Source organism: Myotis myotis, unplaced genomic scaffold (genome assembly GCF_014108235.1).
Source record: "Myotis myotis isolate mMyoMyo1 unplaced genomic scaffold, mMyoMyo1.p scaffold_m19_p_3, whole genome shotgun sequence".
NCBI classification, from domain to species: domain Eukaryota; kingdom Metazoa; phylum Chordata; class Mammalia; order Chiroptera; family Vespertilionidae; genus Myotis; species Myotis myotis.
Window position 1 is genome coordinate 63,108,736 of NW_023416335.1, and position 14,391 is coordinate 63,123,126.

The 14,391-nt window shown below is 37.2% G+C and overlaps 1 protein-coding gene across 1 annotated transcript in view; it reads left to right on the forward strand.

The window, feature by feature from the left end:
- The window catches only part of KLHL1 (kelch like family member 1), a 379,658-nt gene that overhangs the window by 139,251 nt on the left and 226,016 nt on the right, over positions 1 to 14,391 (forward strand). Inside the window, exon 2 of the mRNA XM_036301681.1 lies at positions 2,756 to 2,938. Coding sequence (XP_036157574.1) covers positions 2,756 to 2,938 — 183 coding nt within the window. The remainder of the gene's footprint in view (positions 1 to 2,755; positions 2,939 to 14,391) is intronic.

Consider the following 14,391-nt stretch of genomic DNA (forward strand, 5'->3'; position numbering starts at 1 on the left):
GTTCCTGGCTAGCCTGGGTGAGGGGATGTTGGCTGTTTGCAGTTGGTCACACACCCTTCAGGGTGGGGGTCCCCACTGGGGTGCCTGGCCAGTCTGGGTGAGGGGCTGAGGGCTGTTTTCAGGCTGGCGGGTGACTGAAGCTCCCAACTGCTCCTTTTTTGCTTTTTTTTTGTTTATTCTGGGCCAGCTTTAGTCTGACTCCAGCTCTGAGGCCTCTGCTGCTGAAAGCAGGTATCTGGTTTGTGTTCTATAATCGAAACACTGTATCAACTCCAGCTCTGAGATCCCGCCTCGCTGAAAGCAGGTTTCTGGGGTTTTGTTTAGCTTCTATATTTGTAACTATGTTTCAAACTGCAAGCTCAGAGGCCGGCAAGTCAGGCGGGGAACATTGGAGTCTTCCGTCACTGAAGCAAGCAAGCCTCATGTTCGCTTCGAGCTGCCTGGCTGCCGGCCGCCATCTTGGCTAGCAGTTAATTTGCATATCTCGCTGATTAGCCAATGGGAAGGGTAGCAGACGTATGCTAATTACCATGTTTCTCTTTTATTAGATAGGATTATAATTTCATACCATGTTTTATGTTTCTGAAAATACTTTTTGAGCTTTTTATCTCCATATTTTAGTTTAAATATTTTTAGATCACTTTGTCTTCTTCATATGCATCCAGACTGAAAATTCATTCATCTTCCAAAACCTCAAGTTTAAGAATTATATTTTCTTATTTATTTCAATTTGATTTTTTCATATAACATAATGTGCTGTGAAAATCTTCAGCTTGTCACCTATACTAAAATACATTAATGACAGTTATTTTCACATCTATTAAGTAAGTAATTATGACCCATCCAGAGATTCCTGTAGCACCTGGAAGCCTGTTTATATTCTCTGTTAATTCTCCCTAGGTCCTGTTTCTTTATAGGCCTGCTATTCTTTTTCTTTAATGGCAAGCATCATATATGTGCAAAAGAAATCATAGAGTCCGGATGAGGTTATCTTTTCCTAAAAAGAATGTATTTTGACTGTTTTCTGACATTTAGATTAGAAAATTACTTCATTGCAATTAGAGATTTTACTGATTTAAATCTAAGTTTCAGACTCTGTATTATCTTATCTTTTTCCAGTTTCCTTAACCCCTAGGATACAGCCCTTAGGAAGTCTAGGTGCGAGCCTGTGTATTTGTCACAGTCCCTTTTCCCTGTTGGTCCTTAAATTCAGATGTTTCCTTTTCAAGCTCTGCTTAACTCCTCCCCTTTCTATAAGCCATTTTCTGCTGTCTAGCATGGCTTAGGAATCAGCAATTACCTCCAGAGAAAACATGGTTCCCCCTGACAGCCTTACCTAATCTTCCCTCCTTTATGCCCGCGCCCCCCCCCTCCCCCCCCCGCCCGGCTTTACCTTTCTGGCTAACTTTGGAACCCACAATTCCAATATCCATTATTTCCCCCAAACCTCATGACACTAACAAAAGTTGTGTTTAGCTGCTACATTATATTGGGCTTCTCATACTCTCACCCTATGCTGCTTATAATTAGTAAATACCTAGGGGGCAGGGCCAGCACAGACTGATGAGCTGACTTCCATGAATTCGCCTTTACTAGAGGATCGTGGCCCTTCATGGCATAGCTGCTTTAGTAGCTATTATTAAAAACACATAATTATTTTGATATTATATGTAACTTTGTTTCTGGTGTTCTTGGTGAAGAATCTAGTCAGCTACAAGTTATTGCATTGTAATTGGAAGCAGAATATTCCATATTACCCTCTATCTTGAAATAAGCCATTTCATTATTCATTACTCTTGATGGTTGTGGTGGGCACATCATGCATCTCAGGATACTGAAATGTCTTCATCATGGAACAGTCTACTATATCTACTAACAGATATAGTAGCCATAATTAAGTGAACTTTTTGAAATCCTGAAGTTTGTTACTTATGATTAAAACATAAGTAACTGAAGTAATACATTCTGTATTATTGCATATTTTTGTTTAACCAGTTAGGTACAGAATATGAAACAGTAATTTATAATTTACTGTTAATCTCTTATGAACCATATTTCATAATTTCTCATAATAAAATTCACCTATTTCTGTAAAGCAACATTTACCATACCTCACAAGAATCATAATTTAAAATAGTATAATAAGATGATCTACCTCAAATGGAATAAAGTAACATCTTATTAGTAATTAATTTTAGACTAGGCATGTTTGTATTCTACTATGTCTGGGACTTTTTCAGGTTTACTAACTTTATGTTATTATAAATACAGATAACCTATCTTTTAAATCTTTTTAAAGACAAAAAAACAGATAATTTATAATTTATTTACTGCTTCCTGAAGAAAATTATTTAACCAAAATAGATTTTTTTGTTGCTTTGTTAATCTTCACCGGAAGGTAATTTTTCATTGATTTTTAGGGAGAGTAGAAGAGAGAGGGAAACATTGATGTGAGAGAAGCACATCAATTGGTTGCCTCCTGCAAGAGCCCTGATCAGGGCCAGGCCAGAAAGGAGCCTGCAACTAAAGTATGTGCCCCTGGCCGGAATCAAACCCGAGACCCTTTGGTCTTCAGGCCAACACTATCCACTGAGTCAAACAAGTTAGGGCCAAAATGAATTTTTTTAACATATTAATAATGAAGAAAATAAAAAGAGAGTCATTGATTTTCTTTGTACATTTTTAAAACTCTGAACATAGTTCTGGACAATTTGTGGGCCTTATAAACACCAACAATTTTGTGTGTGGTTTGCAGGCTGTCAGCAACTAGCCATTCATTGACGCCTCAAAGTGATTTGGACTCCAGCAGCTCTGAAGAATTCTATCAGGCTGTTCACCATGCTGAGCAAACCTTCAGGAAAATGGAAAGTTACTTGAAACAACAGCAGCTCTGTGATGTCATCCTGATTGTTGGGAACCGCAAGATACCTGCACACAGGTATAGTAATCTGTCTTTATTGGAAACATGTATTTGTGCGTTTAAAAGTGATAGTCTGGTAGATAGATTACAAACTTTCATGATTAGAGAATTAAGAATTCATATTTCTAAGAAAGCTTGGGTATTTTTCTTTTGTTCTTATTTCTTTCTTTCAGTAATCTTTTAAAGAAATAAAGCAAATGTAAGCAGTTCAAAAACACAACTTCTGCCTTAGAGGGTTTGGTTCAGTGGATAGAGCATCAGCCTGCAGCCTGCAGACCAAAGGGTCCTGGCAATGGATGTGTTTCTCTCACATTGATGTTTCTCTCTGCCTTCCCCTCTCTCTTCCACTCTCCCTAAAAGTCAATGGAAAAATATCCTAGGGTGAGTATTAACAACAACAAAAATACAACTTCCTTTAACTGGTTGATAAATGCTCTGTTTTATATGATTCACAATTATATTGAGTGGAAATTAATCTTAATGTAGTATATATTTCTAAGATCTGAAATGAGATATGCTTTTCTGATTGATTTTTTGAAAGGAAGTAAGATTACCTTGGGTACATATTATTTGTTTCAACTAGGAAATTCAAAGTATTTCATATTGGGCTTTTATTATATAGGCTAATTGATAATTTCAAGTTTCATGAACTAGACATCTGATTATGTTGTGCCATATTGATTTGCTATCAGTTTACCTATTAAAATTCATTACATTTGATGTTGGTATTTTACTCAATTTTTTTTAATGAAAAAATAATTTTAGTTTAATATTGATATTGATTATTTTAAGTAGTTGAATATATAGACAAAGAGCCTTAGATAACCTTGACATATCATTTAATACTATTCATACTAATAAATTAATAGAAAAGGTAAATTACCTACATACAACAATATTTTAGTGTATTTCTCTTCCTTATGTTTTTTTTTTTAAATATATTTTATTGATTTTTTACAGAGAGGAAGGGAGAGGGATAGAGAGTTAGAAATATCGATGAGAGAGAAACATCGATCAGCTTCCTCCTGCACACCTCCTACTGGGGATGTGCCCGCAACCAAGGTACATGCCCTTGACCTGAATCGAACCCGGGACCCTTCAGTCCGCAGGCTGACGCTCTATACACTGAACCAAACCGGTTAGGGCTCTTCCTTATGATTTTTAATTTAAGTTGTATTATCTAAATAATATATGCATATAAATTTGGATTATTGAAAGGATTCCTGAAAAAGAAAGCTCTATTTCTACCCTGGTAACAATATTAAAATGTGGACACTGACTTTGAACTAATACACTAAAACTACATAGGCATAGCATAAGAAGGAACAATTGACATTGAAGAAGTTATATAGATCATGTGGGGTTCAATCTGTAAGCAAACTATGGCAATAATATAGTATTCACAATTATTTTTCAAATATTTTTATGATATCACATTAATAGTCATTATTATTGAGAGATTTAAGTTGCAATATGTGTGGAAAATATGCAGGTTAACCTAAGCTACAACCTAACTAGCATTTAGGTAAACATTATATTATTAAATGTATTCTTAATTTAAGTGTTACTAAATTTACTTCATTTAACTTATAAGTTAAATTAAATAATTATATATATTTAAGAATATAGAGGTAATCAATTCAAAAGTATATTAGCACATCAAATGCTCATTGTTTTTTAAAAGAGAGAAGTGTTTAATATAATTCATATAATTTTATCTTATAGTTTTCTATTGTTAGTAATATAATGTTTGTCATTTGAAGTATTTTTAACCAATACATTGGTCAATTCTTCCATATTATATTCTACATTGGTTTATTTATTACTCTTTTTATCTAGGTTGTTATATTATTTTTAAATAATTTGTTTAATTACACAAGTTGTATTATAATAATTTTGATTATTAAGAAGTAAAATTGCTTCTTGGTTTCGATTACTTTAAAACATCTTAACAATGTATTTCTTTTATACATATTATCAACATTTAAATATTTCATACATTTATCAGATATTAAATAAATTGTGTTATTATCAATTATCTACATTTTTCTTTAAGTGAGGAAAAAATTAGCCTAAGACTATCTGCTAAACTAATTAAAATAAATAATTATATTTACACCATGCTTTAAAACTTAGTACTATCTATTTTACAAGTAATTTACATACTTATGATTCTAAGTTGAATGTGCATATATTAACAAAGATGCGGGACATATTTATGGGGCACCTAAAAAAAAAAGCACTCTTTTCAGTAACAGCAGGTACATTGTACCCCCTTATGTATACTTTTGTATAATGAACTGATTATAATTAATGCAAAATTAGCTCTTTGCTTTAACCAAATAATCATTTTAGTAATAGTAATAAGCTAATGGACTCTTAAGTTATTCAATTATATTTTAATTAATGCACAAATTATAATTTTGCCCAAATTGTTTTTGGGCAAAATTATAATTGGTGATGCAATCATTAGCACTGAAAAGTTTTGGTCTATTATAATTTTAAATAAGGAAAAAATAAATAATTTGCATTAAGATCTACTGCTCTTTCAAGAAAGGCACTGCAAGCTGATGTCATAAGCACCTCACTAAATAGTCATCCATAAAGATCATGTATATTTAATTTCATATAAATATCTCATCATTCAAAACTTTCAAATACATTTCTATTTAAGTTAATAGATTATGAGCATTGAAGGGCTCTTCATGAAAATTTTGTTTGATGCTAGTTATATTGTATACATATTTTTATCTGATGTAGATCACAATTATCAATGTATTTATGAAATACTATGTCTATATAGGTACATTAGATTATTGTTAGGCATATTTAAAAGTAGGTTCACTCTGAAAGGCTAATAATCATAAAAAATGGCACATTAATATATTCTTAGAATGAAAAGCAATCATAATTCTGAATTTTTTTGTGCTTTAAGTCCTCAGAAAAATTTGAAAATAAATATAGACTTCTCAGACCAGCTGGTGTAGCTCAGTGGTTGAGCATCCACCTATGAACCAGGAGGTTACAATTCGATTCCATGTTGGGGCACATGACCAGGTTGTGGGCTCGATCCCCCATAGGGGCCATGTAGGAGATGACCAATCAATGATTCTCTCTTATCATTGATGTTTCTATCTCTCTCTCCCTTTCCCTTCCTCTCTGAAATCAATAAAAATATATTTAGCAAAGTAAAATATAGACTTCTCATAAATAGCCCAGAATAATTGATTATCAGCAAATGAACAAAACACTTGAATGTAAATTTCTGAGTACTAAATACAGAGGATTTTTTGATAGGTAGGCTGCCTGTAATCAGGGATGTCAGATTTGAAAATTAGACTGACAAGGTCAATATTAAAAATTGGACTGTTGAATTTTTAAAGGTAAGAGAATTAAGAGATTTTTCAGGGCCTACTCTGTTATAATGTAACTAGAAGCACAGTGCATGAATTTGTGCATGGGTGGGGTCCCTCTGGGTGGCCTGAAGGGATCGGGCCAAAACCCCCAATCCAACTCCTACATGCATCTCCCGCTCATCCCAGCCCCACTGCACCTGCTGCAGGCTCGCGTCCAGTCATTCCTGATTGGGAGAGGCTCGCACTGCCATAGCAGTGCTCACCAGCCATGAGCCCTGCATCTGGCACCCTTCCGAGGGGAGTGCCCTGTGGGATCTGGCTGAAACTGGCTCTCTGACATCCCCCAAAGGGTTCCGGATTGCAAGAAGGTGCAGGCAGGCCAGGTCAAGGGACCCCACTGGAGCACAATTGGGCCAGGGAGGGACCATGGGAGGGCTTCAGGGCATGTCTGGCACCATCTCGTTCAGTCCCAATCAACCAGACCCCAGCAGCAATCTAACTTACCATTCAAAGCATCTGCCCCCTGGTAGTCAGTGCACATCATGGCGACTGGTCGAGCAGTCGACTGTTTGCCCCCTGGTAGTCAGTGCACGTGAGAGTGATGGGTTGAGTGGCATTAGCATATCATTAGCATATTATGCTTTGATTGGTTGAACAGTCAATTGGTCACCGGATAACTGGACACTTAGCATGTTAGGCTTTTATTATATAGGACTAGAGGCCCAGTGCTTGAAATTTGTGCACTTGGCGTGGGCGGGAGTGGGGGGGGGAGGGTCATTTTGCCCAGCCTGCACCCTCTCGCAGTCTGGGAGGTCGGCGATTGATTGCCCTGCAGAGAGAGGCTCTACCCACTGCTGCCAGCTGGGTAGCTTGGGCCTCCCTCTGTGGGGCGTATGAGGAGCGATGGCAGGGGCCCCCGAACAATCACAGTGCACCTGCCCATGGCAGCGGCAGTCAGTGCTGAGTCGCCATAGCGCCCGCAACTCAGGAGGGACTGAGAGAGGTCAGCAGTTCAGCCCGCTCGCCAGTCCCTGCCCACCTGAGCCTGCTGCACGTGCAGCCTGGTGTTTGAACGTCTGTTTGGTCGTTTTGAACGTTATGGACCCTGGCTCTTTATATATTAGACTAGATGGTATACAATGATACAGGATTTAGCTGATGAACATTTGTTTCTCCCTTTAGTCGTTATTAAGAGTAAGTGCATTGGAAATATGTGAGAAATTCTTAAATAACTAACATCCTTTGACTTGGAAATAATGTCATTTATAATTTTGTGTGCTTAGAAAGAGTGTGAAAAGATATAAAACATACTGTTAACAAAGCTTAATCCTGGGGAGTAGGGCTCCTAGACAGGATAAAGCAGGCACTAACATGTTTTAGAAATGTATAAGCTGGCTGATGTGACTCAGTTGGTTTGGCATTGTCCTATGTACCCAAAGGTTGCCAGTTCAATTCCAGGGTTGTGGACTTGATCCAGGTACGGGCCATGCAAGAGGCAGCCAGTGTTTTTCTCTTCCCTCTCCCTCTCCCTCTTTCTGAAAAGAAAAGAAAAGAGAAAGAAAGAAAAGAAGAGAGATATATAAGCATATACAGGATGTCCCAAAAACTGTATTCACACTTTGAATAATTAAAAGGCAGTGTTTATCAATATACATTTCATTTTCAAAATGTAATAGAATCAGCTGTTAAAGTATGTACATTTTTTTAACATTTTTAAAATGAGCATTATTTTTGTTGTTAATCCTCACTTGAGGATACTTTTTCCATTGATTTTTAGAGAGAGTATAAGGGAGGGGAAGAGACACAGAGAGAAACACTGATGTGAAAGAGACACATTGATTGGTTGTTTCCCACACCCACTTGGATGGGACCCAGGACTGAGCCTGCAACTGAGGTACCTGCCCTTGTCTGGAATCAGGAATGGAACCTGCAATCCTTCAGTCCACAGGCCGATGCTCAAACCACTGAGCAAACCGGCTAAGACAAGAATGAGAAGTGGCAATTGAAATAATGTATTTAGAAACACTTAAAACATTCCATATAACAAGAAATATTTTATAAGTAAGTTAGATATGAATATTCAGGGGTAGGCAAGTAGGTCTGTTTCTCTGTACTGAGGGAAAGCTTACTTATAAAGACCATATTTGATGGCCGAGGAATAACTCACTTCTTCCATTTTATTAAATGCAACATTCACCCAGGTATCTCAGTCAGCTTGATAGTTTATAAATAGCTCTGCACCAATTTCAGAAAAACAAAACAAAAAAAGGCTCCATTGGCCCCAGGCAATACCCACAGCTCCAGCAGCACCCATGGCCCCCGGCTCCCTGTGGCTTTCGTGGACCCAGGCTCCCAGCACCTCTAAGGGTTGGTCTGCTTTCATGATTCAAGAAGGTTCCTGTGGCCCCAAGTTCCCAATAAGACCCCTGAAACCCTGAAGGCAGGCAACCTCCCACAAACCCAGGCTCTTGACTAGGCCCAACCAGGCCAACTGCTACACACCCCAGCTTTTGTTCCAACCTGCACCAGGCCAGCTCCCACATCCCCAAACCCCCATAGACCTAGAGTAGAGGTTGGCTCCCACAGAGGTAGGCTTTCTGCTTATCTCAGCACCGTATCTTCTTCAGCAGAACACATCCTCAGGCTGGGCCCCCAAACTCTCAGGTTATGGACTGATTCTGGAGACCCTAAGCTCCAGGTTATCCCAGAGCCATGCAGGCCACAATGACTCCAGCCTACAGTCAAAATCCTATGAAATCAGGTTCCCAGAACATCCCAACACCAATCCAGACCCTGTAAACCTAGATGCCAGGCCCAACCCAGTGGTCCCTTGTGCCTAGCTGCCCTCTGTTGATCTAGGACAGTGATGGCGAACCTTTTGAGCTTGGCATGTCAGCATTTTGAAAAACCCTAACTTAACTCTGGTGCCGTGTCACATATAGAAGTTTTTGATATTTGAAACCATAAAAAAACAAAGATTTATATTTTTGATATTTATTTTATAGATTTAAATGCCATTTAACAAAGAAAAATCAACCAAAAAATGAGTTCGCATGTCACCTCTGGCACGCGTGTCATAGGTTTGCCATCACTGATCTAGGACCTATGTCTGCACATGCAGACCCAAGTCCCAGGCCAGTCACCTCAGACTCAAATGCCTGACTCACCCCAATGATCCTAGCCTCCAGGTCTACCCATGCAGAGTCAGGCTTGTCCTTAGCACCAAGCACCAAGACTGCCACCTTCTGACCAGACACCAGACTTGTCCATCCAAAGACTCCAGCAGGAAGCCTGCTTCCAGACATCACCAACTGGTCCTCCCAGAATCCCTGGATAGGCTGACAGGTGAAGGGCTTTGACTGCGCAAGCCATCTAGAATGGGAAGTGCACCTACTTCCTTAAAGGTACAGATACCATCCCAAGGCCACAAGGATCATGAGCTGAGAGTACTGTACCACTTAGACCTGCCTTATAAGAAATGCTGAAAGGTGTTCTTTAAGTGGAAATGAAAGGAGTCTAATTAGTAACACAAAAACATGAAAGTGTAAAACATATTAGTAAAGCTAAGTATTTAGACAAATTCAGAATAATCTAATCCTCTAGTATGATGGGGCATTAATCACTTAAGTCTAGTATAGAGATTAGAGGACAAGTGTTCAAAACAACTAAAGCTATAATTAGTTGATGGATACACAGTATAAAGAAGGTATATTGTGACATCAAAACATAAAATATGGGGAGAGGAATTAAAAGGTAGAGTTTTTCTACATGATTGAAGTTAAGTTGTTATCAGCTTAAAATAGACTTATATTTATAGAATGTGCTTTGCAAGTCTCATGGTAACCACAAAAACAAAAGCCTACAGTAGATACACAAAAAAAAAAACAGAAGGGAATCAAAACATAGAACTATAGAAAATAATCGATTCACAAAGAAATACAGCAAGAGAGGAAGAAAAGAACAAGGGAACTGCAAAACAGCCAGAAATCTGTAAGATGGCATTATAACTTCTTACCTATTAACAATTACTCTAAAGATAATTGGATTAAATTCTCCAATCAAAAGATGCAGAGTGGCTGAATGGATTTTAAAATATGACCCAACTATATGCTGTCTACTAGAAAAAGACTCATTTCAGCTTTAAAGACACACACAGTCACAAAGTAAAGGAATGGAAAATGATATTCAAAGCAAATGGAAACCAAAAGAGATTCAGGGTAGCTACACTTATATCAGGTAAAATAGACTTTAAGGCAAAGCAGTAACAGGAGACAAAGATAGTCATTATATCTTAATAATGGGGTCAATTTATTAACAGGACATAATCATTGTAAATAAATATTGTGGTAATCATTCCATAACATATAAATATTTCAAATCATTATATTGTATGCCTTAAACTTACATATGATACATGTCAATACCTGAATAAAAGTTGAGGAAAACAAGGATAAGAGAAACTAAAAAGTACTTGTTTTCCATCATTTACATATCATTTACTGTCCTCCTTAAGCCTACCATTGATACTCAGCAATACATAAAACATCTTTTCCTTTCATGAATTAAAAGAAATCTTTGCCAAACATATAGCATTGGTTTCGACCCTGTTGGTGATGCAAAAGGACATAAAACATGATACCTTTCATCAAGTTTTCAATATTCTTGAGAAGGAAAAAATAACCCATAGAACAATTAAGGAAATTATTATAGTTGCAAATAACCTCAACTGAAATATATGGTTTTGATTCCAAGGGCAAGAGATAATCAAATAAGGAAATGAGTAGCATATGTTACATATGCTACTCATTTCCTTATTTGGTTTGATTGAGTATTATGAAATTTTTTCAGAGAAATTATATTTGAGTTCAGACAGGAAAAATAGGTATGCTATTTTATAGTGAGAATAATGTGGAAAAAAAAGAAGCAAATAATTTTTATTTATGAAAATTATGAGGCACTAGCTTAGTGAAAGTAGAGTAGTTTGTAGAAAATACTGCAAAATCAATTCATAAAAGTGGGACAAAAGTGATTATGATAGATCTTGAAAACCAGTTGTATTTGAAATTATGTGTATAATGGGAAACTCATGTGAGTTCTTGAAGAAGGGAGTGACATAATTAAGTCAATAATAATAATAATAATGTTAGTTAACACTTACTGTATTGAATTTGTCAGGTTCTGATTAAAGTGCTTTACATATACTATCCCATTTTGGCCTGAAAGGGAAGGAAATCCTTATTTTCTTTATTTTTTCTAAGAAAATAGAAAACTAAGAAATGGAGATATTAAGACATTCACCGTTTAATTCATACATTGTGAAAATAGAATTCAATCCCAGGCAGTCTGGCTACAGAAGTAGTATATTAACAACTACAATACTCTGCCTGCCATATTTTACAAAGATAGCCCTGGAAAGTGGTCCAGCTTTAGGAAATGCACAAAAGATGAGCACTGCAAAAAGGAGTTTATGTAGAGTTCATCTAGGCATGAAATAGGACTTTGTAAATACCAAGAAAGAGATTAACTGAGAAATATTTTGAAGCCTACTTCAGTGTCATAGGTCAGATTTCCTGAAAGCAGACTAGGTGACTGCAATTCACGTGACATAGTTTACTTAAGGACTGTCCTCAGAAGAAAGGAAGCAGCATAGGGCAGAGGAAGGAGCAGATAAGGGATGTGGTCTTTGCTGGAGCCTTGTCCATCTTTAGCTCCCAAGAAGCTTTGGAGCATGACTTGTTGCAGAGCTAGTCATACCCCAAGGTAAAGAGGTGGTACTTTTATACCTGGATTCTAATAGTCAATACCGTTGAGCCACCCACAGGTGAAGAACACATAAACTCCCAGAGGGCAGCTCCTGCTGGGCCATGTGTGCTTCTAGAGAAAGGGTAGCTAGGAGCAGATAGGTGCTAGCATCACTAGCCCAGGGCATATCGTGTGCCTCATAAAGGGGGTCTAGGCAGGGCAAACACAAAGTCCAGTACAAAAGGAAAGATGGATTTTGTGTCTTATTTGATATAAGTAATGGAGGAGGAGACATAAATAATACTTTCATAGTATCTACTCTGAAAAATTCATGTATTTGTGGTACACCAATTAGAATCAGGGAAGTATAAATGAAAGAAAACCTCACAGGGAAGACTTTGAGTTAATTTAGGACAAAGTGAAATGCCACTGGGATATCTGGTGAGAAGCTTTTATAGGATTCCAGACACAAGGCTAGATTTAAAACTACCATAACAGTAATAATTAAGGCCATGGTTAGAAATGATCCTGAAACAATGAATGTTAAGGCAAATATGTAGAATCCTCATTCAAAACCTGGAGCAATGAAAGGGTCAAGAATAAGAGTAGGAAGAGAAGTCCGTGAATCAGAGAATCAGAGGTAAGCTGAGATAAGAAAGTCTGCACTCCCCTGGCTAAAATGGAGACTTAAAGATGGAGTGGGAGGTCAATGATGTCAAATACCACAATAAATTAGAGTGGACTAAGAAAAGTTTAATAGATTTTGAAGGAAATACATTTATGGTGACCTCAATAAGAGATTTTCCAGAGTGGCTACATTAATCTACTTACATATGCATTTTTGGCTCCTGCTTTTCCTGCATTAATAGAAGCTACATTTGCACATATAAAGATATCACTTTCTGTTTTTCATTACATCCCTCTTCTAAAATCTAATGCAAATTTTATGTTCACTAAATCTAAATGCATTATAAAGTTTTCTGCACTTCTCTTACGGAGTTAGCAGCATTTTGTACGTTACAGTTTTGGAGATTTTATGTTATTATTTAAGGTTGAATTATCTAGGTCTCATAATAATTTTCTTTATATGGATGTGGCCCTGTTTTAAAGCAAGACTATATGAGTAAGATTAAAACGGTTAATTTTTTCTCAATATATCTCTTATGCACTAGGAGACATATATATCCCTCTGGTTTATTACAGTTTGTTTTCATATTACATAATGTTATGTTTTGTTCTTTTGATAAAACTGATCACTTGACACTGATTTATCTAATTGGTATATAATAAATATTTGAACATAATTGTGTCTTATTTTTTTTTAAAGTTACCATACATAATGCTAAAAAAATCCCTGTAAAATATATAGGAATCAACCAAGAGTACACAAGACAATTTTAGGGAAAACATTAAAATATAAATCAGATGAAATATCCTGAATACCTGGAGAAATATTTTATATTTTTGTATTGGATAACGTTATGTGGTAAATGTACCAACTATCTATTTATATAAAAACCCTGGGTGTAATGCATCAAGATTGAGGCTCGACCAACCGGAAGGAAGTCAGCCCTGCAGGGGTCGTCTGGGAAACGGTTGAGTCCTCCCCAAGCTGTTTTCCACGAAGGCGAAGTTTCAGGCAGGAACCAGCCCTCAGAGCGTGGATGCACTGAGTCCTGGGTCCTCTTAGCAACAACTGTGCCTTCACTGAGCTGTTTCCCGAGAGGGCGAGGTTTGAGGCAGGACCAGCCCACAGAGCATGGAGGCATATCTTTTTTTTTTTTTTAATATATATTTTATTGATTTTTTACAGAGAGGAAGGGAGAGGGACAGAGAGCTAGAAACATCGATCAGCTGCCTCCTGCACACCCCCCACTGGGAATGTGCCTGCAACCAAGGTGCATGCCCTTGACCAGAATCGAACCTGGGACCTTTCAGTTCGAAGGCCGACGCTCTCTCCACTGAGCCAAACCGGTCAGGGCAAGAGGCATATCTTTATAAAGTTTTAATACATTATATTAGAGGTCGTGCTGGTATTGTTTACCCACAGCGTCTACAGGAATTGCTGTAAATTTACTTCTCAGTGGAAGCACCTTTCATTCCCAATATAAATTACCCATTCCATTAAATGAAACTTCAATTTCTAGACTCGATATAAACAGTGAAGTTGCTAAAACTATTAAAAAGGCCCAACTTCTCATTATTGATGAATGCACCATGGCATCCAGTCATGCTATAAATGCCATAGACCAGTAATGGCGAACCTTTTGAGCTCAGCGTGTCAGCATTTTGAAAAATACTAACTTAACTCTGGTGCCCTGTCACATATAGAAGTTTTTTGATATTTGAAACCATAGTAAAACAAAGATTTAT